This window comes from Punica granatum, chromosome 3 (genome assembly GCF_007655135.1).
Source record: "Punica granatum isolate Tunisia-2019 chromosome 3, ASM765513v2, whole genome shotgun sequence".
Taxonomy (NCBI): Eukaryota; Viridiplantae; Streptophyta; class Magnoliopsida; order Myrtales; family Lythraceae; genus Punica; species Punica granatum.
Genome location: NC_045129.1, coordinates 12741545 through 12768936, shown reverse-complemented (window position 1 = coordinate 12768936; position 27392 = coordinate 12741545). Strand labels below are relative to the sequence as shown.

The 27392-nt window shown below is 39.2% G+C and overlaps 3 protein-coding genes across 11 annotated transcripts; 2 read left to right on the top strand and 1 right to left on the bottom strand.

The window, feature by feature from the left end:
* Positions 1 to 6687: 6687 nt before the first annotated feature.
* On the top strand, positions 6688 to 22161 carry LOC116198670 (helicase SEN1). 9 transcript variants are annotated; one of them, XM_031528881.1, is made up of 25 exons: positions 6688 to 7100; positions 7554 to 7938; positions 8482 to 8598; positions 8688 to 8767; positions 8941 to 9087; positions 9184 to 9332; positions 9452 to 9582; positions 9704 to 9826; positions 9965 to 10038; positions 10588 to 11172; positions 11265 to 11376; positions 11530 to 11667; positions 13105 to 13434; positions 13580 to 13850; positions 13947 to 15220; positions 15400 to 15802; positions 15891 to 16807; positions 16904 to 16969; positions 17052 to 17177; positions 17431 to 17666; positions 17796 to 19018; positions 19158 to 19321; positions 19795 to 19856; positions 19928 to 21605; positions 21793 to 22161. In XM_031528881.1, the coding sequence occupies exons 1-22, from the start codon at positions 6934 to 6936 to the stop codon at positions 19193 to 19195; spliced, it is 7092 nt and encodes a 2363-aa protein (XP_031384741.1). In that variant the 5' UTR covers positions 6688 to 6933; the 3' UTR covers positions 19196 to 19321; positions 19795 to 19856; positions 19928 to 21605; positions 21793 to 22161. The 9 variants fall into 9 exon arrangements, with proteins under 9 accessions (XP_031384741.1, XP_031384740.1, XP_031384737.1 ...); XM_031528880.1 differs by having other exon boundaries at positions 19795 to 19864; XM_031528877.1 differs by having other exon boundaries at positions 19795 to 21132; positions 21532 to 21605.
* Positions 22162 to 23903: 1742 nt separating this feature from the next.
* Positions 23904 to 24710, top strand: LOC116199053 (auxin-responsive protein SAUR50-like). Its single transcript, XM_031529343.1, has one exon. The coding sequence runs from the start codon at positions 24062 to 24064 to the stop codon at positions 24575 to 24577; it is 516 nt and encodes a 171-aa protein (XP_031385203.1). The 5' UTR covers positions 23904 to 24061; the 3' UTR covers positions 24578 to 24710.
* A 519-nt stretch (positions 24711 to 25229) lies between these two features.
* On the bottom strand, positions 25230 to 26351 carry LOC116199054 (auxin-responsive protein SAUR71-like). The gene has a single exon (XM_031529344.1). It carries the CDS (start codon positions 25772 to 25774, stop codon positions 25361 to 25363), a length of 414 nt encoding a protein of 137 aa, XP_031385204.1. The 5' UTR covers positions 25775 to 26351; the 3' UTR covers positions 25230 to 25360.
* Positions 26352 to 27392: the final 1041 nt, after the last annotated feature.

Here is a 27392-nt window from a genome sequence, read left to right as displayed (position 1 = left end):
GTCTAGTTCATTGTAACTCTCTATATATCAATCAATCAAACCCACACTTTCATACTATGTTTTATTTATCGCACTTTACCTTACGCGCACTTTCGTTTATCGTACCTTTTAATTCCCATTCATTTATCATTCAACCGATTCTCCGCGTATTCAAAAATATCATCATCAAGGTGAGGACTTTATCATTCTTTCAGCACCACTTCCCGAAGTTTACTCAAGGTTCACTCATACGGGTGAACTTGTTCTATTTTTGGCTTGGTTTCTTGAGGCTGAGTGCTGGCCAAATTCCTATTGGGCAGGCTGAGTAGCCGCTTGGGCATTTTCGGGCTCGAGTTCATGTTCTTGTATAGAAAATTGGCGGAGAATCATGGACTTCTAAAATCGTGGTACACGCTTTGTTTTGGTGGTGCCGGCTAGTGACACGTGAATATACTTGGAACCGCTTCCTGACACGCCTAGATCTTTCTATCGTGTTGCCGATTAAGTGTTGAGCGTATTTAGCGTGAACAAGTATGAAGCTTATTTGTTTCTAACTTACAGTACCTTATCTAGGCATACCGCGTCTGCATCATCATATTAGTATCGTATTAGAATTTGTTAGCATAACCTAGAAATACTTGACGAATTATGTCAAGTGAACTCTATTCCAGCTTTGAAACCTCGCGGTATAAATATAGGTGATTGATGAGACTCAATATTGTTCCTTGGTCGATTCAACATTTTTACGGTACGATGGCTCTTTCACTTTTGGCATTTTGCCTAGAATATATGGTACCATGGTTGTCTCTTGCTACTAACTTCTACTGTTCTGATTTTCAGGAAAATTGCCAATTCTTGGTGTGTGTATATATATATATATATTGTTAGATTTGAAACTGATATCTCACATTGCCACCTCATCAAAATTGATTTCTGCACATTATCCCATAAATGGAATTTGATCTTATCATAAGGTTGTGTGTATTTAATTGGGCAATTATGTAAAGTCAAAACTTCTTATTTCATCTCATTTTCAAATTTCCAGAATACCCCTGTCACATAAATTATAGACCACTAAATGAGGTTATTATGGTAATTAAGCAGTGATAACCACCCACACACTAACCCCACGACCCTCATCCCCTCTCTCTCTCTTCCTTTCACGCCTCTCTCTTCTCACGGATATACATGAAAAAACCATCTTTGTTTTTCTCATTCTTCTCGTCCAATTTATCATGAAATTATGACCTTCTAAATTATATAATTATTCGACTAATAGTTATAGTGTTTTTTTAAGAATGCAAAGTATCGAAGAATTCTGAAAAGTATGTTTATGACTGTGCGTAGCGCAGGCACAATTTTAGTATGATTTAATTGGGAATTTTAATCTATTATTGAAGGCTTTATACAGTTGATAATAACCTCCCAAGTAATACTAAAAAAATATAAAAAGGAAGCTAAACATAGTTATGCACTAAATATATTTTCCATTTTGATAAGTATAGAATTTTCACAAAAAGTATATATTATTAAATATAGGGAGTGATCTTTTCATATTCAGAGAAATATACATTTACATATATTGTCGTAAAAATAACTAAAATTTATTTTTGTCCCCGTGCAAGCGTGGTTTTCTGCTTGGTTTTTGTTATCGCAATGCAGATATTATTCAGTTAATTAATTGTTTACTCAATAAAATTGGTCTTTGTGTTTCAGTATGGTCATGGCCGGCTTCAACTTCACTTTAGCTTAGTGAACTGTAAGCAAGAAAATTACCACTCGAACTTTTTGTGCACTTCCGTTATGATTGACTGTGTAGTTATTGTATATAATTTGCATGTGTCCATAGTAGTGTGAAAATTCATGAATCATTTATTAATAAATTATTTTAAAAAAATGGGATCTCAAGGCAAATGACATGTTATGAACTTTTGAACCTACCCACCAATGTGCCACATTAGTTTTTAATGCCATGCTGTTAGCATTGATGGAAAGATTTAACGACACGATATATATGAAACCAAAATAAAAGTTGGTGATTTTATAGTAAAACTAAATAACTTGCGATATATTTAGGAGAAAACTAAAAAATCATAATTTTCCTTGTATTTTTTTGATAAATAATTTAATTCAATGTAATTACGATAATAAAAGTATAAAAGAGAGATAAAAGTGGGTAAGAATAATGAAGTATAATTTCAGAGTGTGACATTTACCGGAAAAATTATTAGGTCATATCCTACCTTTTCGTGTGAAATGATAAATGACAATAAGATTATCGCGAATGGATAAATGTGTGTAAGCACATGAGTAATTTGCTGAATTTTGTTGATAGTAAGTATAATGGATAGTATGATCCCACATTGAAAAAAGAAGAAGAAGAAATTTTAGTTTAAAAAAGGTTACTTACAATCACTTATTGGCTTAAACTTTTAGTTTGAATATGCTTTCAACCTCCTATTGGTCTATTAAAAAGTTTAATATGATATGAAAGTTAGGAGATGTTGGGGAAGAAAAATGCCTATAAAGCAAGATATGGAAATAAGATAATAAACCGAACACCGAATCCACTAGAAAACTAGACTTGAGGCCCACGTGTTGTGCTGGCGCTTGTGATTTTTTTTGTTAATTTGTCGTAAATAAATGAATAAAATCTTTATATTTCTATGACTTATTATGTTTATGACTTATATATAGTATTATATATTAGTAGATGTAACATTGATTGAGAGTATAGATTTGTTATTATTATAAGTTACACTTTTTTTAATGGAAACTTTTAAATTTATTAGTAATGTATTTGTATATATGATTTTATTTATTTTTTCATAGAAATTTATTCAGAAATAATATACAGTATAATGTTAAATCCAATACAACTTCCCCTATGAATGGTTATGTTAAATAATATATATTTTGCGTATCGATATTATAGAAATAGGACAATTTGTACATTTTATAATAATAGAAGTAAAATATTTGCAACTCTTATCTTAAAAGTTCCATATGCATATAACATATTGGAAATGTGATATATGTGTCATTTTGAAGGGGCCTAGAAGGGGGAGCCCTTGATCTGGTCCCCTCTCGACGACCATCCAACCCCTCGGCATTATTTTTTTTAAAGATTTAATTAATTCATTTTATTTTAATTTCTCATTTTTCTTTTACTTTTCAAATAATATTAATTCGCAATCACTGATAAATTATCGTGTAGGCAAAAGTAACGGTGTGAAGTTCACATTAAAAATGTCTTTTTTAAAAAAATAAAATATGAAAAAAGCATAATAAAAATAAGAAAAGTTGGATGAAAAGTTTCAAACACAAGATAATTGACACAACTAATCATGTTTCTACAACAACAATACTAATAAACTTATGCCCATATCTCGCATTCTTTAATTTTTTATTAGTTACTTTCAATGAGTTATTAAATTAAAGACACTCAACTAGAAGTTGAGGAATTGCTCAAAAATCCTACGTGACTGACTCACATTACATGAATGAAGGCTCATCATCGCACAAGCTCGATGAGTCTATTTTAAATACCTATAATAGATAAGCATGAGAAATTGTTGAGCGGGACAGGGAAACTAACACGATTAACCTATCCCCCTCTGTGGCTTCTTGGCAGTCACATCTAATCCACAAAGATTAAGACTAGAGTTGAGAAATATCACCAAAACATGGGACTAAAAAACAAGACAAAGATTAAGACTTGAGAAATATCACCAACACATAAGACTAAAAAACAAGGCTGAAAACGCATGCTACAATACAAAGCTTCAAAATCGACCTCCACCGTTCAGATTGTAGAATGACAAGTCCAGAATCTCTCCTCAAATTTTCAGCTCAATACAACAGTAGACAACTTCAACCTGGCGACTTTTCCATAGTAGATTCAAACCAAAACAATGCCTCTGTTCTTCGCCTTTGTCTACAAACGCAGGCTACAAAGCTCCAAAATCGACCTTCACTGCTCAGATTGTAGAATGACAAGTTTGGAATCTCTCTCAAATTTTCAGCTCTATCCAATAGTAGACAACTTCAACCTGGCGACTTTTCTAGAGCATATTCGAATCGAAACAACGTCTCTGTTCTTCGCCTTTGTTTGCCTCTTCCGAATTCCATCTGCTGAGAGAAACCCCATGCAGCAAGCATCTCCATCCCTGTTTCTTCTGTAGCAAGAAATTACAAGCATCTTTCCCTATTTCTTTTGTAACAAGGCTGCAGGCATCTCCTTAAGGCACCTAATTTTGGTGCCATATATAGTGGTGCTCTCTAAAAGACCATAGGCTTTAAACCCGATACCATCCATGCGTCTTAATCCACATGGGCCTTGGACCATTCTCCACCTATAAGAGAAAATGTGATGGCATAGTGGTTTCTAGTTTACTTCAATGTGATTTGGTGACCTCAAGATTCTGAGTTCGAATCCCTTTTAAGTATTTGTGTTAAAACATTTGCTAAAATTGTGCTATTCGCTTGGACTTGGGGGGCCACCGGTTTCCGTAAACTATACTAGGTCTCTGGTAGTGTTACGTATGCCAACAAGGAAAGTGCTTGTGCTGGTTGTTCAGCTCGTTTAATATGTTTACAATTGAACACAAGAGCACGAATATTGTGTAGCAGGGGACAGCAGGTTGCCATTACTGTTGTCTACCATTTTGCTCATAAAAAAAAGAGAGAGAAATCGGCCCAATAGGAGATTTGTGTCAACTTCTTGGATCTTCCGCAGCTTGCAACCTGTTTTCTCTGCTTCCTTCCTGCAACCAACTTTGCTCTGCTTCCTACCTTTCGTTTCTATTTTTTTCTTCTTCTTCAGCAGGAGGTCTCTACTGGGCACCCGTACTCTGCAGCCACCTGCAACCGAAGCTCATGCCCATACCCTAAATCCGCGACATCTTCCTCAACCCCTCTTCAACACGCAACAACGGCAGCATTAGAGAACATATCATCATCCATTAATCACTTGGCACCATCTTCTTCTTCAGATCTCTGCATCATCTCTCTCTATCTCTCTCGTTCTCTTTTTCTAGTTCGGGCAGTAACAGACAGAAAGTGGGAAGCTCGACCATTCTTCCCCTCACCCCCAAATTGCTTCAATCGAGTATACTGTTGCCACAATTGAAATTTTCGCCTCTTCAATGTGTGATTGACAAATCTTCTCCGCCCAATTTCAACAAATCGAAATCAAATTGTGAGATTTCCAGCTCAAGATCTGAATGGGAAATGTAGCTGTTTGGAAGGAGAGAGGGAGTCTGAGATGATCATGTCCGTGAATTGGTGAACCAGCCAGAAGAGAAGCAAGGTGGTTGTGATGACGGTGAGCTGGTGATGGCGTGTCTACAAGTATTTAGAGAGGGAGAGATGGAGAGAGCCAGCGAGAGAGAGAGAGACAATGGAGTTGGCTGCCGCAAAAGCTAGGAGAAGCTCTGAAGCATCCTAGTGGCCTTCGCAGGGAGGAATGAAGGGCCACACGCAGAGGAAGAAGATAGATCGAGATGATCGGGAATCCGTGTTGCAGTTGGATATGGTGATCTCTGATGGATGGCATGAGGAAGGAGGAGTAGCACGTAACACAGAGAAGTGGGTGGTGATGTTGATGGAGTCGTCCAGAAGAGGATTGCAGGGCATGGCCTGAAAGTTGCTTGGGATCGATGGAATTGCCGCCTCAGTTCAGCTCACAATTGGGGGGTGGTTAACGGAGTTATGTCCAATTCATCCGCCACGTGAGATTTCCGTCACGGTTGGCACACGCCAGATTGACGACAAGACTAAAACATCAGACGGAATAGAGATTGAGAGACGAAAACAATGGCAAAAATTTTTGAAGGACCAAACCCGTGGTTATTGGATCTTTCAGGGACCAAAACCACTCTTGACTCAATATTTATATATCGCATATTATAGGAAATTATATTTTTTTGACAATGACATAACACATTAAACGGCCACACACATATATACCTGCCAATATAAAATTAGGGTTAATAACAAAAAAAAACATACAAACTTTTCACAATATAATAATCTTAGTACGAACTTTTTCCTTAACCTAAAAATGTATAAACTTTTGATTTGATAACAATTCTAGCATGGCGTCTCATTTTTCATTAATTTGGACGGAATCGAGGCCATAAAGGGCGCCGACGACCCCAATTGGAGGGAGGGCGTCGATGACCTAATCGGGGAAAGGGAGTTGGCTACCTCTACTTGGGGGGTGGTGACCGGAATTGAGGCCCCACCCATCGGAATTGGGAGAACCCTCGAATTGGGGATTCTTTCAATTTCGACGGGCGGAACTTTGATCTCGGCCATCACCCCAATTAGGATTGTGGGCATCCTCCTCGGATTGGGGTCGCCAGCGCTATCTGTGGCCTCCATTCTGTCCAAATTAACGAAAAATTTGACGTTATCCTAAAATTGTTATCAAATAGAAAGTTTGTGCATTTTTAGATTAAGGAAAAAAGTTTGTGTTATAATTGTTAAAATGTGAAAAATTTGTACTTTTGTTTTAACCCTAAAAATTATAATATATATTTTATTATATCAAAACATATATATATATATATATATATATATATTTCTCTGACGTAAAATTGTATGCTATCTTCACAGGCTAATATTGATTCAATTGTATATCAAATATTCCATTTATATTTCGCCATTTAATATTTACGAGATCAAGTGAGCTCAAAGCAAAGGATGACCACTATGTATAAATAGCGGGAAGAGCCGGTGACCCACCCGGCATCGTATCGTATGAGCGCACGAAGGGCGGGAGCTGTAAACAGCAGTCCATTGCTTGAAATTGGCGCCCATTTCCCTCCGTCCCGCTAAACCCTAACTAATCACAATCCCTCACCCCCCCTGCCCCCCCTATCACCATGATCGGTGTGATTTGAACTGCACTTCCATCTCCTCCGATTGAACTCCGGAAACCCCACAATAATGGCGAAGAGGATCGCTAATTGCACTAGAATCGATCTGCTGGAGCGATGGAGGGCAATCGAAGACGAAGAAGAAGCAGCAGCAGTAGAAGACGAAGGAGGAGGAGGCAATGACGCCCGTGGGGATTCCTCCACGCCCCTCCGTCTTCACCAGCTCAAAGAGCAATGGTCACCCTCTCTCGCACTCTCTCTACCTCTGCTGTCCTGCACGTTTGTTGTTTTTACATGACCCATCAACCAGCAGCAAGCCCCTTAGCAATTCCATGACTCTGCACCGCTCAGAGTCCTCAATTTTTTCTTTTGACTAGCAACCTGTCTCACTCCACTGTCATCAGCTCGACTTTTGTCTGCACGGTCTTAGTTAAAGTTCGATCCTTTCATTGATTATTCTGCCATTTGAAGCTTCTGCCAATAACGTTTAGGATTGGGATGAAACAAGTGATAAAGGATTAGTCAGTAAATCACCAGTCAGCTGCTAGCTGCATGACAATCTTTAGATCATTTTATGGGCATGACAATCTTTAGAGCATTAGATGGGCAATTCCTCTGTGGCTCTGCTTGAATTCATAGTGCATACACATGAACTTTCAGGACAATAATCTCCAATATATGTGACCCCAGGTTTGTGGACACGTTTAATTTTTTGATCCGTCTGCCGAAAGAAAACCACATTTGGTGCGACTCTTGGGAGTTGATGAGCCCTCTGCTCGAGACATTTTACAACTACTATAAGGACGAGCGTGAAGATTCTCCTCTCAGGCTTTTGTGGAGGAGGATCTCTGAGGAAATGAGGACGTGCATTCGATGTGTATCACAGCATCATCAGACCCAAGAGATGTATAGTATGGAGTATGAGTCGAGTTCTGTAGGTCCTCTTCTTGATGTGGTTAGAAGCTTGGACAAAGACAGGGTCACTCGATGCTTGAAAGACATAAATGGCAGGATGGCAAAGAAGGAGTATCTTCCTGTGAATGGAAGTGCTGAAGTTGTTAGCGTCATGTATGAGGTGTGTCTACATGCTGTTTCCTTCACTTTTTGACCTTCTGATAATATTTTCAACAGCGACAAGTAAGTTTAAATGCTTGAGAACCCCATAGTTTGATTCAGCTGTGAAATTGATGCATCATTGTCTCAATCACTATGTTTTCTCATCAGGAGTTGTTCCTGATTCTCTTAGAAATTGCAAGCTATCTGTACAGTGCACACTTAGATTACATAATATAAATCCTCCTAGTTGTTCCCTTTGTTTAGGTGAATTGGACCTTGAGCTCACAACTTCTAGACCAGTATGCAGGTGGAGTATTAAAGATGACTTTGGATGCTATAGCTTTTATATATATAATTTTTTTATGCCAATCAAATGACATATTGTGAATTTACCATATACAGATAGTAGTTGAATGTTTCAATGTGATTCCTATTGAGAAATTAGGAGTAGTTCAAAGTGTCCCTGTATTAATAATCCATTGAAATTTTCTTGAATTTACTTTGATTTGACTGTCTATATATAATATATGTCTGATCTTTTATAGTGATGGCATTGTTGTAGGTTCTAATGCATCCCATCCTGTTAGATGATCAGTCCTTATTCACTGAATTCGAGACATTTATTGAAGCAGTTGACAACATTCATGAATTGGCTCTGGATGGAAATCAACAATTTCCAGTATTTTCTTATTCTTCACTCGGTTATATTCAGCAGCATTATCACTTTACAATAATCATCTCACCAATTTTAAATGACCATACTATTAGGGTGTTTATGCATTATTCTTCTTTAAAAGGAGAGTTCGAGCTGTTGCTCATCGGTTAGCTGGTGCTGTGGGTAATCTGAGGTAACCTCACATCTTCATTCTTGCATTACCCTGGGATATATAGATGTTTGAGATGAATATTTGTTCTTCCACATTTTTTTTTCGTTCTGATTGACAAAGGTGAGCTAAAGTTAAACTTGCTGCGAGGGTTTCCTGGAGTCCTCATATTCCAATCAGTGTCTGCACTTTGACAGGAGAGCAACGGATTTGGAGCCATTGCAGCCTTTGCTCCAGAAGTTTATTGGATTTTTGGAGACAGAAGTGATACCATCAGATCAGGAAAGCTCAAAAACAAAATTGCAGCTTGATCGCGCCACTGTTTGGCTAGGCATTAAATCATTGTGGGTTGGTTACTGGAATTTACGTGCATGATTGATGATTTTCCTACTCCTCCTCATTGCTTTCATTCTAATGCAAAAATTACCATTTACTCTTAGGCTTGGGTGTATGGATCCTCCTGCAATTGAAGAAGGGATATTGGAGTGCTATCCTATTTTTTTGGATATCGTGCTTAACCAGATAAGCAGCGATTCTCCCGTTTTTTCTAATGCGGTTTCTTGTTTAAAAACACTCTTTGAAAAGCTTGGTATGTTTGTCTGTTTCCCTGATATAAAAATTTAAGTTGGAGATTCTACTTACATGATTATACATAACCATCCATTTCTCCTCACTGTTTTACTTTCTTTTGTTCTTTCTTGCTTGAAGGTTGTAAGCTTTGGTTATTGCCTGGCTTGTCTCCTAGTGCAATGCGCAGTACACTAGTGGGTCAGTCTTTCCATACTCGAAGTGAGAAAATCCATAAAGACATTTTTGACCTTTTCCAGCCCTTTTTGCAGGTGAATTTGCATACCATGTTGTCCCTGTTTTTAATCAACATATCTTCTTCTCTTTCATCTACTTATGTTCTTTCGGCAAAGGTTTTTAATTCTCTGGTGCATTTTAACGCTACCAATGTAGTCTCTAGAAGCATTGCAAGACGGGGAGCTAGAGAAGCAAAGGAGAAACTTTCTGTACTTTCTACTCCATCAAGTTCCCGTTAGCAGTAACTTTAGCGTCCTCACGAAGCAAAAGGCCCGCCAGGTGAGTATCATATCTGTTTATGAGTTGAGTTATTTAAATTTAAAAGAAGACTCTGTTGACTGTCATCTTTCCATGTACCTTTTGAATATTGTGGTCATTGTGGGTCGGAGGAGTTAATTTGCCGTCCTTTGTGTTCAGATAGCTCTTCTTATTGTTATGAGGGGTTACAAGATGAACCCACCATCTCCCCCTTTTGAATGTTCACACATGTGGTGCGTTGCTTCTGCTCTCTGTCTGGATCAAAGTTTGTTCGTTGTATTTATCACTTTTCAAGTGTTCATTTTCTTAATTATTCTGGTTTTTATGAAGTCTCAGTTCATAGTGTCTATGTGGTTTTAACTTCTATATCTCTGGTATTGTCTGCTTAATAAAGGGATAATGGTTTCTGCAGATGAAGTTATGATACGGTTTTGGCATTTTGGTTCAGCCAATACATTATAAAGTCGTATATAGGGGACATAGTTTTTCTCCAATTATGGAGACCACAAGAAGAGGATTACTTTTTCCTAACTGAATATTGTCCTCCCTTCCTGGATATATTGTTACATTAAACTTAAATATATTGCTGAAGTTCATATTTGATGCCATTTCCTTTATGACCAAATTCAAACAGTAAGTAGTTTCTTCTCTTATGCAGGCTTCTATGTATAAATGTTGACACTTACTTTAACTGCTAATTATTGTGGAAATTCATAGTGGAGTTCATATTGGGGGGGGGAGAAGTTTATGGATACTAATTTTGGCATATTGCGAATGGACAGGGGCCCATCTCTTGTGTCTTCTCTGAAGGATTTTTCCCTTCATTCGTCCCTACGACAGCCTGCTCTTGATCTCATTCAAATTATTTTAGTGTCTGATTGTGCTGCTTTAGTTATGTCGACATTGTGTTCACACGAACTTCCAAGTGCTGATAGCATTGCCATTGGGTTGAATTTTGCCGGAGATGATGGACCTGCATTTATGCCTCACAATGAAGAGAAGGATGAGAGTTCATGGAGTGATTTCAACTTACAGACTGGAGTTATCTGTCAGGAATATAGAGGGTGGATGTGCATCCCTATGTTATGGACTGATGTGTTGGTTGAAACTGATATTATGGTTCTTCCACCATCATTTTCCAAGGCAGTTTTCTGGGCTCGATCTCGTTTGTCATTTATTGAACCTGGAGTAGGTGCAGACATTTCTATGCCAATTAAAACCTGGCTATTGTCATCTGCTAAAGAGATATCCAGTTCATTTGGGTGGAGGATTCCAACTGGTTCTGATGATGGTGGAGGTAGTAATGTATCAAAAAACTCCATGGAAGTTTTAACAATGCATCTTCCGCTCATAAAGACCTTCAACAGGTCATTACTATTCTAAAACTTGTCATCTGGCTCAAAATATGTGATTCTTGCAAAAATATGACTCTTCGTAACAAATTGATGGTTTATTACAGGTTGACAGCGCATTTTTTAGTTCAAATAGGGCAACAACAACTTCAGAAGCAGTGGTTATGGGAACCAAAAATGAGTGAAAGCATCATCCTTTTGCTTGCTGATCCTAATGATGTATGTTTGTTCGTTTACCTTGTGTATAACATCACGAGTTTGAATTATTCTTCAACAGTCTCTTGGTTGTCTTTCTGTCTTTTAAATATGGAGATGAATCTTTATTTTAATTTTTTTTTGACCAAAGAGATGAAATTTTTAATTGACATGCAGAATGTGAGACAAATTGGGAAGTTGATCTTGGAAGAGGTGTCACACACTCAGGGTCTTTCAAATGGTTTGAAGTTCCTTTGCTCCTACAAAGCTTCTTTGTCTGCTGCACTTTCGGGTTTAAAACATGGGTTAAAGCTGGTGGGTCTCTACTGTTCTCTGCTCCCTCTTCTCGTTTAACAAGATCCATCTATTGTACAAATTTTCCATCTACATTCCTTAGAATACAAAAATAGACAAGCAACTTCTTTAGATTGCTTTTGGGTAGGGTGTTTTCAAATTTCAGGGGTCATCATTTTGTAAATACCTTAGTCCAAAATCCCCTATTAGGACTTTCGTGTGTAGATGTCAGAGAATAAAAAACTTGCCTGTCGGCTATTTTGGAGTCACAGTAGGGAATTTATACATCTCTAATGCTCTGAAACCTTGCTATACTGGAAGATTCTCGTGCAGCCTAGAATGCTTCGATACCTGCAGCCTTGCATTTTGAGAAAGTCCCCTAACCCAGTCTTCCATACATATCCTTTGATTCCCTGGAACACCAGAAGATCCAAGACTTCTATGACCATTCGGACACCCTGGAATACTGTTGGAGTGTTTGAGGATTCTCAAGAGCTCCAGGATCATTGTAATCCCCTCAAATCCTTTTGTTACCTACTAGGATGCCCTATGATTTCTAGACACATCAAAGACCACTGTCAAGGAGGTTGGGGGTTCAGAGCATCCTCGGGTAATCTTGGGGCATTGGCATTCTGGGAATTGCAGGGACCTTGGGGGGTCCATAGATTGTGTTAGGCCTCAATAGTTCGTGGCCAGTTTGGGTTTTCTGCTCATCTTAAAGATTTTAAAGCATCGTGAAGATCATAGGGGGCTTTTGGGGTGAAGAGCATTTTGGGACAACTGGCGTACCTCTCTTAATGTCTTGGAGTGTCAGGCATTCTGGTTATCCTGGGGCATTGAGGTGCTACTAGAAAGTTCCATGAGTTTTTGCGGACTCCTGGGACTTCAGGCATCCTATGGATCCTATACATCCTGGGATTTTAAAGAATAACGGAGATTTTTGGTGTATGCCAGCTATCCCTGATTGTTGGGGCGACCATGCCTCGTCTTTGTATCTCTTAGCTACATTTATTTTTTTAATGCATTTGGGCCTTGGGATTTGGGAATTCCGGGATATCCTGGAACAGCCAGGGGCTAGGCGTGCTTGGGATTCTCAGGATTTAGGGGTTTGGAAGGGCATCTTGGAAGTTTTAGGTCCCTGCAATCTCAGTTTTTCCAGGACATCCCCAGAAAAGAAAATAATTTTGAAATGACATCCATCAGGATTTCGCAGAGGTATTTTAATCCCTAAACTCAATTTCTTTTGGGATGTAGGAAATTACTTCTACGACTCACCAAAGGATATGTGGATTATAAAATATATACAGCAATCTGATACCTCCAACCTCATAGAAGCGCAAATGGATGCATAGTTATATATATATATATATATATATAGAAAGTTTGACGTCTCATAAATAGAAGTTGGTATCTTCTGTGTTCCTTTTGGCTCATCTGTTACGTTTGGACTTCCTGCAGGTCGAACTGGGTCCTGCCATGGTGAAGTTTCAGACGTTGCAGCATTTTCTTTTCCTTCTTCGCAAGCTGCTCAAAGAAGGCAATCTGCCCACTTCAGAGATTCCTGGAAAATCGTCCATGGACTCGCGTGCGGGGAAATACTCTTCTCAAGGCGGATTTCTGCATCAGCCTTCGCTTGAATCTTTAGTTATGAATGCTTGTTCACCTGTGTCAGATGCGGACTTGCACTTGCAGGAAAAGTTCAGTTACTGTCTATCTGAAGCTATATGGCCTTCTCTACAGAAGGTTTTAGTAGATGGGAAGACATATATTGATTGCAGTTCCTGTCAGGTAATGAAGCATGCTTCAATTTTTGTAGGTTGTTATGGGTAACTGTTTACCTCATTGTATATTAATGATATTCTTGATCTTATTGCTAGAGCAGAATTCATGCTTTGAGTAGGCATTTTAACTTCTTTACTTTGTGCTGTTTCAGATGACTTGTGTTCGTGTGCTTGAGCTCATCCCGGTTGTAGTTGAAAATCTCTGTCCAGCCACTGTTGTTTCTGGGGATTTCAAGAAAATAGCAAAAAGCATGTTAGACTTAAGGTGGATGCAGGATTTGATGGACTGGGGAAAGTCATCGCTAAATGTTGTGCTGGTATATTGGAGAAGAACAGTCCTATCACTGCTGGCCATTTTGAAAGAGTCCTTTGGTTATATATCTGTGTCCACAGTGGGCACTATTGAAGAATCTATTGCATGCGGTGAGCTCTCTGTGGAAATTACTCTTAGCATGTCAGAGATAGCTTCTTTTTTCTTATCATACTTGCCATCTTACACTTTTATGCATTTTCCAACAGAAAAAATTCCTTTGGATGAGATAAAGGAACAGCTTTCTCGCCTTACTGTTTCATTGTGTGAGGAAGTTTCTTCTGCTGTGTTAAATAGTGATTCAAATGCGAAAATGCTGCTTCCTCAAGATCCTTCATCTGCAACGAAGTATTCTCTTTCAGATGTTCAGCCCTCTCGTGTTGTGGATTCTGATGGCCAGAGTTTGGATGTTATAATCAAGTCTAAAGAGAAGGATCCATCTGAAATTGTTCTTCTTTCTGATGATGATGAAACAGAGAAGCATATGACCTCCGAAATCCCATCTACCAAACCACCCAGTGCAGTTGATTTATCTGCTGCCGAGTCAGATGGTTTGATTTTTGATGCCAAGAAAGCTGCTTCTGTTTCTGAAAATAGGCACCCACAAAAGCATCCTGCCAAGAAGAAACTTTCTGGCAGTAGCTCATCAAAGGATATCCATGATTCAGTTTCGCAAAAGGATGCTGTCAGACTTGCTTCTCAAAAGCCAAAATATGTTAATAGTGTCAAGCCGCTGGATGTACCCCTCAAATCAAAATCTGTAGGTACTAATACTAGTCAAATTACCTCAAGTGGCTCCATCTCACAGGACATAGCTTTGAAGAAACCCAGTGAAAGTATCGTGGCTGAAAGGAAGAAGAAGAGTGAAGTTTCTGAAGGTTCTGATGAATTGTTGAAAGCGTTGGTACATGATGCAAAAGATGATACATTGGAATCAGCTCTCAATTCCGCAAAACCACCTCCATTATTTATTCCGAAAGCACCTGCTGTCATTCCTAAACGTCAAGTAATCCAACTTAAATCACATGTTCGAAATAGATGGGGTCATCATCAGAACACTGTTACTAGAAGGTTTAAGCCTCCGCGGCTTGATGACTGGTATAGACCCATTCTAGAGATGGATTACTTTGCACTAATGGGACAGTCATCCCAACATGGTGATAATAATGTTAGCAAATTGAAGGAGGTTCCTCAGTGTTTTGAGTCACCAGAACAGTATGTAGACATTTTCCTGCCATTAGTCCTGGAGGAGTTTAAGGCCCAATTGCATAGTTCCTATCTAGAGATGTCCTCTTGGGAAGATGTATATTGCGGCTGTCTCTCTGTTCTGTCCATTGATAGGGTTGATGATTTTCATCACGTCCGCTTTGTGCATGAGGAATCTGACTTTGCATCAAATAAAAGCTTCTCGGAAAATGACCTTGTTTTGTTGACAAAAGAGCCTGTACATAATCCTTCCCATGAAATTCATATGATTGGAAAGGTATTCTCTAAACTAATGCTTCAATTCTTTGGCTACTTGTTATTTCATTATAACCTGCTTAATTTGAAGTACATTCATGTCACAAATATCATATGTGTAGATGTCTTCCTTGAGTTCATCATTTTAATCTTCACTTTTAGTTTTTGGATGGAATTGGATTCTCATAATTAACTGTGCAGGTTGAGAGACGTGAGAGAGACCACAAGAGAAAGTCAAGTATATTGACCATCCGGTTCTATCTTCAAAGTAGTACCTCACGATTAAATAAAGCTAGAAAGCTCCTGATTGAACGTAGCAAGTGGCATGGCAGTCGCATCATGAGCATTACCCCTCAGCTTCGTGAATTTCAAGCAGTATCTTCAATAAAAGATATCCCTATCCTTCCAATAATTCTAAATCCTGTGGAGAGTTCTCATGTTTCCTGTGAAGCTAAAACAGCAGACTCGGGTCAGCTGTCCCCACCTCTGCAACAGATCCTAGAATCGTCTTTTAATGGCAGCCAACTTCAGGCTATCAGGGTTGCCATTGGATCGTTGAACTCAATGAAAGATTTTGAAATGTCTCTTATTCAAGGTCCTCCAGGTATGTATGTTTCTCAAATTCATCAAGACAGCCTAAAGATGCACTTCATTTGATAACTTTGCCTTATTTGTTTTTGAATTCTCTGTAGGTACTGGAAAGACCCGAACTATAGTAGCCATTGTCAGCGGTTTGCTTGCTTCCCTGCAAAGAAAGAGTTCTCGACTGAATGATATGAGGCAGAGTAGTACTTCATGTGTGAAGTCAAGGATAAGAATCAGGGAGTGTACTGCAATAGCTAGGGCATGGCAGAATGCTGCGTTGGCGAAGCAATTAGAAAAGGATGTGGAGACTAATAATGCAAAAGCCATGGAGCCCTCTACCAGAGGGAGGGTCCTTATCTGTGCTCAATCTAATGCTGCTGTGGATGAATTGGTATCAAGAATAACCAGCGAAGGTCTTTATGGCTCTGATGGAAAGGCATACCAGCCCTATCTTGTGAGGGTTGGAAATGCTAAAACAGTACATTCCAACTCCTTGCCATGTTTCATCGACACACTTGTTGATCTTCGCCTAGCAGAAGAGAGGAACTTGAGTGGTCCTGGTGGCGATATACCCCTCGACACTTCTGCAGCACTGCGTGCGAATTTGGAAAAGCTAGTTGACCGTATACGGTTCTATGAAGACAGGAGGGCTAACTTAGGAGATGGAAATACAAACCATGGGCATTCTATGAATGATGATACTCAACAATCGGATGACAGGAAGGAATTATCTGATACTGAGCTGGAGAAGATGCTGAAAGAACTTTACGAACAAAAGAAGCAAATGTATAGAGATCTTAGCAGCGCCCAGTCTCGGGAGAAAAAAGCAAATGATGAAACGAGAGCTCTTAGACATAAATTGCGGAAGAGTGTGCTAAGGGAAGCTGAAATTGTTGTTACAACTTTAAGCGGCTCTGGGGGAGATCTTTATGAAGTTTGCTCTGAGAATATGTCAAATCATAAATTTGGAAATCCATCAGAGCATAATCTGTTTGATGCTGTTATTATTGATGAAGCAGCTCAGGTAACATAGCCTCTTCTGGTTCTTATTTCATACCTCCTATTGTTAACAATGCCTTTTGCCTTATTAATTCTTATGCACTCTCTTATGCTACTCTAGGCGCTTGAACCCGCCACTCTTATTCCTCTTCAACTCTTGAAGTCAAGGGGGACCAAATGTATCATGGTAAGAGTGGAGAGATTTTCTAATTATAGAAGTATTATGTGCTTTTATATGGGATTGCTCAGTTTTGGAAGTCCTTTCACAGGTTGGTGATCCTAAGCAGCTTCCAGCGACTGTTATCTCCAATATTGCAAGTAAATTCCAATATGAATGCAGCATGTTTGAGCGATTACAGAGGGCGGGGCACCCTGTTATTATGCTCACCAAACAGGTTTGTGCGTGAATTTTATATTGAATTGAAGTGAGAACTGCTTCTATAGATTGGTTGGATGCAGTGGTGAAAATTGTCATGTGTAATTTCTTATAATTGAATAGGTCCAGTTGGATAATTTTGAAGAAACTGTATGTTGCCTGTCTTGTTTGCCTATGACTCTACCAATCCTGTATTTGTGAAGCCTTTCTTTCCACTATGTCTGCTTGATTACAAGAAGCATGAGCTGATGATGTTTGTTTAATATTTTCAGTATAGGATGCACCCCGAGATTTCCAGGTTTCCTTCTCAGTTCTTTTACGATGGAAAGCTATTGGATGGCTGTCAGAAATCAGCACCATTTCATGATACTAAATGTCTAGGACCCTATGTATTCTATGACATCACTGATGGTTTGGAGCTTCGCGGTGACAATTCTGGTTCAATGTCTCTCTGTAATGAACGTGAGGCTGATGCTGCAGTAGAACTGCTAAGGTTTTTCAAGAGGAGGTATGCACCTGCACGTTTCTACATTTCACAGATGAGTTTTAATGTCTTGAGAACTGATTTATGTCATTGCCTTGTTTGCTGACTTTGTTTTCTTTTATGCTTTTTTTTGGCAATTGTTTATGTGCAAAGGTATCCATCAGAATTCTTTGGCGGAAGGATTGGTGTCATAACTCCATACAAGCGCCAACTTTCTATACTGCGTGTGCGTTTTTCAGCTGCTTTCGGATCTTCTGCAGTTGCAGACATGGAATTCAATACTGTTGATGGGTTTCAAGGGCGAGAGGTTGATATTTTAATACTCTCAACTGTAAGGGCAGCTAACCCTTTTCCACCCACTACTGGGGTTAGCTCGAGCTCTATTGGGTTTGTTGCTGATGTACGGAGGATGAATGTTGCCCTTACAAGGGCGAAGCTCTCACTTTGGATTTTGGGCAATGCGAGGACATTGCAGACAAACCGGAGCTGGGCTACCCTCATAGAGGATGCTAAGGCAAGGAACTTGGTTATTCCGGTAAAAATGCCATATAGGTTCATGCCTGAAAATGATTTATGGAGCTCAGAATTACAGAATTGCAGTGGTGAGGTGAGTGAGACAACCCATAACAAAAGGGTAAAATATACTTCTCGGAGTGGTCAAGACAAATATGGATCTTCATCTAGAGAGTATGAGCTGAGCAACCACAGAAAAGTGAAGGTTAAGCAGAGTCAATCATCGCAGAAGAATGTCGATTCTGTAGCTGCAGATGATCCTGGTACAGCAAACAATGCTGTTCCACCGCTCTCTGAAAAGCGTGCTTCGACCGGGAAAACTAAAAAAAGACTGCATGGAGGTGAGCAACATCATGTTGACAGTACTTCTGGCGGGAAGAAGCCAATTAGATATGAAAAATTGGCAGGTAATTCAGCTCATACTGGAAAGGCAACAGGTGATATCCATAAGCATCTAGAGAAGCCTGTTTCACAAAAAGCAGCCAAATCAACTGATCCCAGTAAAAGTGGGAAAAACCTCAGTGGTTCAAAGCATTCACATGAAAATGTTTCAGAAAATGCAGCCAAATCAACTGAGCACAGTCGAAGCAAGAAAATGCTTGCCGCTTCAGTTTCTTCATCCCAAAGCCGAAAACAGGAGACAACAGCAAAGGATGATGCCAAAGATCCTAGTTTAGTTGGAAAGAATAATGATCTAATCTCGAAGAGGAAGCAGCAGCGTGAAGCTGTGGATGCTCTTCTTTCTTCTGCTCTCATACCATCGAAGAAGCGAGAAGCCAATGCAAAAGCTGTGCCGCTGAAAAGGTCCCTTTCTGAAACGTCAAATGCAAGTCAGGAGATTCAACCTCCGAAAAGAGTAAAAGGTAAGATCAAATTGGCAGTTCTATTAGTAGATTCGTCGATTGGCTTGCCATGCACTGTACTGATTATTATAGTTGGAATGTGTTATTGGAAGCATCTAATGCCATGTAACTGACATAACTGTGTTTCGCCTATGCGCAGTCCCTCTGGCAACATCCAAGGACACATCACGGCATTGAGCTTCATCACTTTTGTACTAGGAGAGGCACTTCTTAGGATCCGAAGATAGCTGGCTGAAGCATGAAGTCTAAATGCTTTGTATATAATTATGGCAAGAGCTTTGCTCTTCATATCCTTGAACTGCGGTATGAATCATGCAAAAGATTATCAGCCACCTGGTTTTGCATAAGGGAGCACTTATTCTGGAATTTGCCTTTTTTGATGCTAAAATTCGTCCCAGTTAGTTGGACAATGCCCATGAATTTCATCACATCCCAGTTTAGGAGGCTGAAGTACGTTCACAATGTTTTAAGAGCTGGACGGAAATGACTTTTTTTAGCAAAACCACCACTTTTGACAGGTCCATGCCGATCTCAGGTAGTTCAAAGCTCGGAACAGTTCAAACAGAGTATAGGATGGGGAAGGATTTATTTGTAGTGTCTCCAGTCAGAGCACCCTTTTCCCCGATGATCGTACATATTGCTTACGTATTAGATTGATTCCTGCCATGGGCGCTCAAGATTTTTTTTAGGGTTCTGTCAAAAGGGAGATGGTTTTGCTATTTGGATGGCCTTTCCGATATCTTCTCTGATCATTGAAGTTCCCCTTTCTTTTTCAGGTTTGCGGCAAGCAGCGGTCATGTCTTTTGACACCTGGGGCTGTGACTGCTGACTCACTCAGGTCTAAAGGTACTCCTGTACCAATATTTGGCCCTCTTTTACAGGCCATTGATACATATTTTGGTGTTGCAGTGAGCTTTAGGAGTAATTAAACTTTCAGAGAGCAATGGATAGAATGGTCGAACTTTAGACTTCGAGGTCTTAAGTTTACTGCTCACTTGAAGAAGGTAAGCAGAGGCTTCCGTTTCCGGGTTTTATCCATCTTCAAAAACAGTCACAGGCCGTGCGCTGACAGTGTAAAGTTTTTGAGTTGTAGTCGTGACCTTAGTTGTACAGATATTAGGTGGAAGTCTTGTTTCTGTAGAAGGGGTTTTGTCTTCCTCACTTATTGAGAAAGCGGAATGCTATGAAGGCTGGTTATAGTTAAATCTGGTGTTGGTGGCCCGAAAAGGAAAAAGAGTAGAGTGGATTTGTAGTTTGGATTGTAGGAAGAACTACTTTGGAAAAACATGAAATATTCTGTTGTAAATTTTTGGAAATTTTGAATGGGCAAAGGAGCCAATTTCCGGAAGCTCAGCAAAACCAAGCAATCATGTAATTTACTGTCTCTGTCGCTCTGTTTAAATTTACTTGCAGTACTCTTTAAACTATACAATCATGTAATTGTACGAGCTCACAAATTGGACTAATAGCCTAAGGCTATTGTGGCTCAGGCAGGAGGTGAGTAGGGTCGACACATATCATCCTTGCCATCCTCAATCATTTGTGACTGTTCACTATCGATTTTGATCTCTCTCATTACATAGAAAACCCGATTTTGTTTTCTCATATTAGTCAATTACTTCGCTGAGACAAGCCAATTTGATGGGCTGCATGTTCCCTCTGCCTGACATTCTCAATCTGGTAAGGATTTGCTATCTTTTTATCGTATCATCGCTGCCTTTATTGCCTGCATCATAAAGAGAGAAGATCCTTCGGAGCCAACTCATTCATGGATTAACTATAATATGTTATCATCCCTGTAAAGTGTAAAATCTTTACATACATATACGCAGACATATATATATATAGAGTATATGCTTCCACAGCTGTACCCTGTACTTGGGGTTTGTGTTAGATTGAGTTGTATCAGATGGATAATTGGTGATACCATGATTGAGTTTTTGATCATTGTTGATAAAGATAACATTTCCTCGATGCGACAAACAGGTGCGTTCGGGTTAACTTGAAATGAATTTATTTGCCATTCATATCAAGCTGCTGCTCTGCAGCATATAGGGGTCGAAAGCTCCACCACCATGCGTAACAGGAATGAAGCGGAGCCGATCGAGATGAAGGTAACAAAAGGGGTACCTGATTTCTTCGTCACTGACCAAATTAAGTATTTGGAAAGCTCAAATAATGACATTTTTTTTTCCTTCTGATAGAAAAAGCTAAGGATACAGTGCCGTACGACATTATAATACTGTCAATGATTTAGTGATTAATTGGCATTGAATTGAATGGTGATGTGGCCGCTGAAATCAGCAGTTTTGTAGCCAAGCATGTGCTGCCTCTGCGCTTCTGCACATGATGAGTGACGGGAAGGGGAGTCAGATGATCTGAGTTTTCATTGCAGTGCATGCATGCATGAAACTCCATGCTTCTGCCTTCTCCAATGTTATATCATCATCATCATAAATACTCTGCCGTCCTGTGCCATGCGCGAATGATACATATTCGGATCCATTTGGCAGCTCGGAATAAGATCTAAAGCGGAGTAGCGGAAGGTGATGGGGAGATATGCATTCTTTCTGCATCTGGGACCCAGGTTCGATCCCCCATCATCACTCTGATGTTCGATGATTCCACACGATTGTTATGGCCAGTCAGGAGTCGGGCTTCGTTTGCGCGAGCCCCATTTTCGATATAAAAGAAACATGAGGTAGACGTGCGTAGGGTACAGCCTGCCTTATATTCTCCAATAATTATCTGATTATTGTTTTATGATTGGACAGGAAGAGGGGGCCCCACGAAGATCTTGCTCATTCTGTCTCCATCTCTCTCGAAAAGCATGTAAGAACAAGGGAATTAAGGAGCTCAAGATAGCCCTTGATCATGGATAGATACTGATCATACTGACCAATTTCAGCACGATCTTAAGCTCGTCGGCTTTATATCACATACCGAACTTGCATTATCAATATATAATGGTAGTCACTTCAATGTAATATAATAGAGCAAATTATAAAAAAAAAGGTTAATATGATGATCTGTAGGGACATAGAACGATTTCTTAAAGGAATTAGAGATGACAGTCAATCTCTGACTGCATACCCATTTGTTACTATTTTTAAGTTATATTAGTATTCGAGCACCTTAATTAATTATATTTTTGAACCGACACCCTTTGCTTTAATGATAATAAAGCAAATCACTGTGATTAGTGCCATTAAGAGTCACCAAAATGATCCGAGACTCCGTATAAAGTCAACAGCCCCCGATGTGTACTGATGCAGAGTGCAGACCATGATTGCACCCATGTGCTCTTCCAATTATTAATGTTAACCCTAATGAGTGCTCTATGATTCACTAATAATGTCGACTTTTCCGATAAATACGTACTTTTTTAGAGTTATTGCTATTATTTGTCATTTTCCAAGAGCTGATATATGCATCATAAACGACAAGGACTCAGAGTACTATATATTCGTCGAGAACTAATAGCTCGATCCTGCTTATCGATTGGCTTTTCCACGCATAATCTCCTTATTTGAATGGAAGGATTCGGAGAAATATGCTCTCTCTGCAAATCCCTCTAAAACAAGTAGTCTGTTGACCTTAGCCTCCCGCATTTCTTCATCTCACGAAGGGCATTGTACGTGCATTGATTTTTCAAGGACTTATTTCGTACATCTAATATCCAATCTCGATGATTCATGAGTTTTAAAACGATTTTATGTAGAATAATCTCTATCATTTTTTTCCGATGCAAACCCACATGGGCCAATCACCCTTTCGCAAGAAAACGATGGAATTATTAGCACATAGAATGGCCTTGAATTAATCATCAATGTTTAGACCAATACCAAGGCAATGGGGAATAGCCGTTGATGACTTTGACCGGTGAGGCAGTTAGTTCGTTATTATAATCATTATAATCATTGTCTAATTATTTTTTTTATTGTTATTATTATTATTATTATTTAAAAAGTACAACAGAAGGAACAGAGAAAACAAAATTATTGATTGGATTTTCAATCTCGAGACTAGACTAGGTCGAGACAGTCAATCGGTAAAACAGAGAGAGAGGCTCCAAATACCAATGCAGCATGGCTTCGCAATTCTATAATAATAAGGGGAATTTTAGTGTATAAATTGAGATTTTGATCAGAATCTGTTGTTACTAGTCGAAATCACCTCTTTATATTTTCTTCCTTGTCCCTTTCGGTGAATTTTTTCCTTATCCTTTGATAGTACATTAGTCGAATTTTAGACAATTCTTTCTTTTAAGAAAGATCTTGAGTTTGAATTTTGTCAATTGAAAAAAAAAATCATGATTGGGGAGAATTCTATTTCTTAATGTGTCACATGACTCAAACCTTGAATTATTTGGAAATTATTAGATGTTTGAATACTAGTTGGCGTACATTGAAAAAAAAAAGTCTCTCTAATTTTATTATTCTATTTTTTTTTAGTTTAATGCATTGATAAAAGTTATTTTCTTTACACGGTATTTACATACATAATAAACATTATTTATACTGTAGAAGAATGGAGGTTTTTCTTTTCAACTATGAGAGATATGTGAATCTTAAGTTAAATAACGAAATATGGGATGTTCTACTGATAAAATCTAATCTCAAATCTCTTAATTTCAATTGAGATGTTCTAGGTCATATTTTATTCAATTAAACCTCCCGTATCTTTTATATTTTCTTTTCCATTATTTTTTTTGGATGAATTTTTTTCCCATATTTTTTATTAACCTCATGGGTCGAAGGGAAAAAGAAAAAAAGAGACAGAGAGAGAGAGAGAGAGACCTGAGATACCTAATTAATTTTAGTGAACGCTTTCTAAGTCAAATAGTGATTCAAATCGAGGTTGCCCTAACACCAATGACAAAGTCAGTTGCTTCTTAAATTCACTGGAAATTAAAATATTATACTGTAATAACCCAAAAAAAAAAAAAAAACTTTGCATGCAATCCTTCTCATCCTTATTTAGATCTCTCATCCCTCTCTCACCTTTATAGAGCACAACCAAGAGCTTCATTGCTTCTCCCTTATGGATCCTAAGAAGTCGAACAAGATCACCGATGTCGTTCGGCTCCAAAGGATCCTCAAGAAGTGGAAGAAGCTCGCTGTCTCCCCGAAGAACAGCAATCCAACAACCACCAACTGCAACAAAAGCATCAAGTTCCTAAAGAGGACCCTCTCCTTCTCCGACAACAACGATCCGGTGCCCAAAGGCTACCTCGCTGTGTGCGTGGGGAAAGAGCTGAAGAGGTACGTTATCCCGATGGCCCACCTGAGCCACCAGGCTTTCGGGATTCTACTCCAAGAGGCTGAGGAGGAGTTCGGGTTCGAGCAAGAGGGAGTGCTCAAGATCCCATGTGAGGTGGCCCTGTTTGAGAAGATCCTCGAGGCTGTTGAAGATAAGAGGTCGGAGTTCGACTTCTTCTCCAGTGGACAGTTCGGGTACGGCTGTAATGGCACGGGCGAGGAAACAAGGGGATGGTGCCGGTCGCCCGACTGTGACCTAACATCGAGTCCTTGTGATCGCTCCCCACTCTGCAGATAGATATATGTGAAATGTAATTGATTTTGCTCACCGCGCCTTTTTTGCAATTAGGACAACTTCACTTGTAATGAGGTGAGAGTGTTCACATTGGAGATAGGAAAACATAATTGAAAATAATGTGAAGCTTATACAATGACTAAGGTCTCGCATTGAATATTTATCGCTGAGACGAACCTATTGGCACTGAAGAATGGCAACGGAACGAATAGAATCTCTCTATATGAAACTCGACCCTTTTATGCACCGACACGCATCCATTCCAATATACCAAACATTCATTATTCTGTGTATATATGTACAGATAGTCAAATGATTCTCATTGATTGTGGATTCCTCTATCGTTGTTACTAATTGCAAAACCTTTGTTGATACTGCAAGTACACGTCCTTTCGGGATTAGCCTCGTCTTGTGAAGAAGAACGAGAACAGAAGGATGTTTCCTGACGTATATATCCCGAACCATGAATGATAGAGGATGCAGAGAAGAGGCTATCTATGTAAAATTATTAACAGAAGACGAGAAGAAGATAGAGGATGCAGAGAAGAGGCTATCTATGTAAAATTATTAACAGAAGAGGAGAAGAAGATAGAGGATGCAGAGAAGAGGCTATCTATGTAAAATTATTAACAGAAGAGGAGAAGAAGATAGAGGATGCAGAGAAGAGGCTATCTATGTAAAATTATTAACAGAAGAGGAGAAGAAGAGCAAGGATCAATGAATCAATCTGTCTGTCTCTCGGTCTCTCTAAAACCAGACCTTACGAGTTACGATCCTCTTGAGGCTTTATAGTTTCTTCCTCTTGCTCTTCAGTTCGAGACACCGCGCTAGGATTTCCTCGAATTGAGCCTCTTCGCACGGAATGCGTATCCCCCCTTGGTGCTCGAACCCGAACTCCTCAGCCACCATATCCATGAGCATCCTGAACTCGGGCATCGCCAGGCAGCTCGCTGGTATCACGAACCGCCTCAGCTCAGGCCCCACGTAGACCGCCAAGTATCCTTTCGGGACCCTCTGGTTGGTCCCTTCTCCAGCCTCTCCCAGCAATGCCTCCCTCGAGTTCTCTCCATTCTTTAGAAGCCGCCTCGATCTCGAGCTCCCTGAGAGGGTAGGAGCCAGCTTGGGGAGATGCGGGACCTGCGTCAGCGGTAGCCTGAGGATGCTCCGGAGCCCAACTACACGCCAGACCTGGTGCTTCATCGATACGCCAAAGCGCTACTAGGATCAGAAACTTTCCCCGTCCTCTTCAACAACAATACGGCGAACAATCAACGGCTAAGCATTCACATAAACAATCTAACCCCGGCAAGATCGCGAACTAAAACACAGCAGACACGGCCCGGAAAAAAGAATGTACAATCAGGAACCGCATTTTTCTCATGAAAGCATTCGAAGGGAAAGAACCATTCGTCCAATCGCAGATAGATATCTGCGATGGAACCCGGTTATCTTTGACCAGAACCCAGTATCGGTGATCTCTCTGTTTTGTCTTCCTTTCGGGATCGAAGGTGGTAATGGCTATGGCTTGTGTGATATAAGGTTATCAAAAAGAAAAGATTCGATGTGGAATGTCAAAGGAACGGCAAAGATCAGTTAGGCCACTTTCTTTACGAAATTTGGAACATCAAATCAAACAGAAAAAGTCCACCAAAAAAAAAAAAGAACAAGAACAAGAACAAGATTGTCGGGAATTCCACCAAATTCTTCAGCCACGTTGGGTGTTTATGTGTGGAGGCGCTCTCCTTTCGGTGGCATTTCCCACCAAATTGCAGACCAAAATCTGTCCCTTCCTTTTAACTGTGTGTTCCTTTCCTGCTCTTCTGTTTATTTATTTATTTACTTTTTTGAAAATTTTCAGTGAAATTGTAATTTCATTGCCACAAATGGATGAATGAGTAATTAATAAAGCAATTAAAATGTCTTCTGTACTTACTATAGTAATCTCATTAATTCATTCTCAATATGGGGTGGTGGGGTAGGATGAGATTTTCTCATTTATTTTGACCATACTTAGAAAGATTACATATTAAATTCTGCAATTCTCCAACATATATGAAGAAAATCTTTTATGGTTCTTCCTTACAAAGATGGCGGCAATGAAAGGAATCTTTTTTTTTTTTTTATTTCATCATATAAATTCATGGTCCACTATCACCCATGTATTAATAAGCTCGTTGACCTTACAATTCTAATGGTGCTTTTTTTTTTTTTTAAAGTCGCGTGCCGATGTATCATCCAAAAATTTCTCACATTTATATCTTAGAAATTGGATAAATTCTTTGAACTGATTTGCCATTGTAAGGAAGATTTGTGAGGCTAACATGGGGTTACAGGATAAGGAAAAGGGTGAAACCAAAGCGCAAGAGAAGTTTAACCTATGAGAATCGAATTCCGAACTTATTGATTCAAGACGGAAAGTGAATTTTATTGTTTTAAATGTCCTTTCTTAATTTTTATTGTATGAACGAATTAATAGACCTTCAAATTTTTTTTTGTACAATGGAGGTTTGTCCATAAAAGTAATAAATAAATAAGCATGGAAGCCCTACGACAGGAATCGAATATGCAACTAGATTCCCAGAGAAGGCATGTAACTTTGCCCTGAGAAATTTTTTGATAATCCTATCTTACCAGATGGCGTAAGAAAGAGTCAATCAAATTGCGACAAATGAAGGATGATTGTTAATCACTTCCGTAATTACATAATTATTATTTATTGTTTCATTTTGTTGGTTCTTTCTCAATACATCATTGTGAGGTATAATACACTCATTTTCTAATAATTTTGTTTGTTAAATCTAGAGATAGTTATATTAAT

Coding starts and splice junctions, on each gene's coding strand:
- LOC116198670 (XM_031528881.1), top strand. CDS start 6,934: ATGGCGAAGAGGATCGCTAATTGCACTAGAATCGATCTGCTGGAGCGA. Junction 9,827..9,964: donor CGAAGCAAAAGGCCCGCCAG/GTGAGTATCATA, acceptor CTTTGTGTTCAG/ATAGCTCTTCTTATTGTTAT. Junction 11,668..13,104: donor TAAAACATGGGTTAAAGCTG/GTGGGTCTCTAC, acceptor GACTTCCTGCAG/GTCGAACTGGGTCCTGCCAT.
- LOC116199054 (XM_031529344.1), bottom strand. CDS start 25,774: ATGAAGCACCAGGTCTGGCGTGTAGTTGGGCTCCGGAGCATCCTCAGG.
- LOC116199053 (XM_031529343.1), top strand. CDS start 24,062: ATGGATCCTAAGAAGTCGAACAAGATCACCGATGTCGTTCGGCTCCAA.